This window comes from Vavraia culicis (genome assembly GCF_000192795.1).
Source record: "Vavraia culicis subsp. floridensis unplaced genomic scaffold supercont1.66, whole genome shotgun sequence".
Lineage (NCBI taxonomy): Eukaryota > Fungi > Microsporidia > Pleistophoridae > Vavraia > Vavraia culicis.
This window is the reverse complement of record NW_007360669.1, coordinates 14957-16100: the sequence shown is the minus strand read 5'-3', so window position 1 is coordinate 16100 and position 1144 is coordinate 14957. Positions and strand designations below refer to the sequence as shown.

The 1144-nt window shown below is 41.1% G+C and overlaps 1 protein-coding gene across 1 annotated transcript; it reads right to left on the bottom strand.

Moving 5' to 3' along the window:
• Positions 1-628: 628 nt before the first annotated feature.
• On the bottom strand, positions 629-1144 carry VCUG_02476 (uncharacterized protein; the record flags this gene model as incomplete). The annotated part of the gene is made up of 1 exon (XM_008077293.1): positions 629-1144. A coding segment is annotated over one exon (456 nt), but the record flags the coding sequence as incomplete, so codon positions are not given.

The window sequence follows — 1144 nt, the reverse complement described above, 5'->3', positions numbered from 1 at the left end:
TCATCTCCACAAACAACGCATTCAATGCATCATCTTTCTTCCTTGACTACGGCAGAAGAGTAAAATACATCGGCAAAAAATTGTTTTGCTGCAAGAATACGTTTGTACAGTGAATTCAACTCTTGACCTATATTATTCACGATACACGCTGCTTTTCGAATATCAAATGGCATTGCTGCAGAAGTGCGCACTCCTAATAACCCTCTAACCCATATACTGCTCAAGAAGCTAATCTTCGCTTCTTATGTTCCTTCGCATTCATTATCAATTATGTAACAACAAGGGACTTCTATCCCATCACTAGGATCTGAAATCTCTTTTTTAGATAATGACACGGAGTTGTCAAATACAATAGCTGTTCTATCATAGAATTTATTTGATGCTATATTCGCCCATTCATGTGCACATGTCTGAGCGATGTCAACTCTTTAACCAACAACCACTGCACGATATTTTCCGCATATTTATGATATTGAATCGTAACAACACAGATGCACCGATTACGTTCTGATAAAGAATCTTACCATCGACCGACAGCCCTAACATCTAACACATGTATGTGAGTATTAAGTCTGCTAGATGCATACCTGCAGTCATACATCAAAAGATACAAGAAGTGATTATCATATGTGGTATTTAATTAACATCAATTGGTCACATAACAATACATCGTCATCTCAAACCCTAACTAGTACTGTCTCTTGGCAACATTGGCGCCAATTATCAAATCGCCAATCTGCATACCGTCCAATGCCTTCATGGCCCTCTTGCCGCTCTCTTCATCCTTGAACCTCACATATGCCACACCTAAAAATACATTTCTTTCCCGGTCATTCACAAAATTACAGTGGAATATCGGCTCATTGACCCGTTTGCTCACCAGGTCCAAAAATAACTTCCTGCTGATGCTTCTGGGAATGTTGTACACATGCAAGGTGAATGGCATGCTTTTTGGAGCGATATACTCGTTGGTGGGCCTGTAAGCTGGCACGTATTTGTAAGTTGCTACCTCTTGCGGCTGATCGTGTCGGTAGAAAACCGGTGAGGAAAGCCTGCTCGAAACCCTTGTACCCACAAGTGAGGCAGCTGTTGTTCCGAAGAGCTTCATTGTCTTCCGTTCGTTTATTCTGTCCTGATTTGGTTC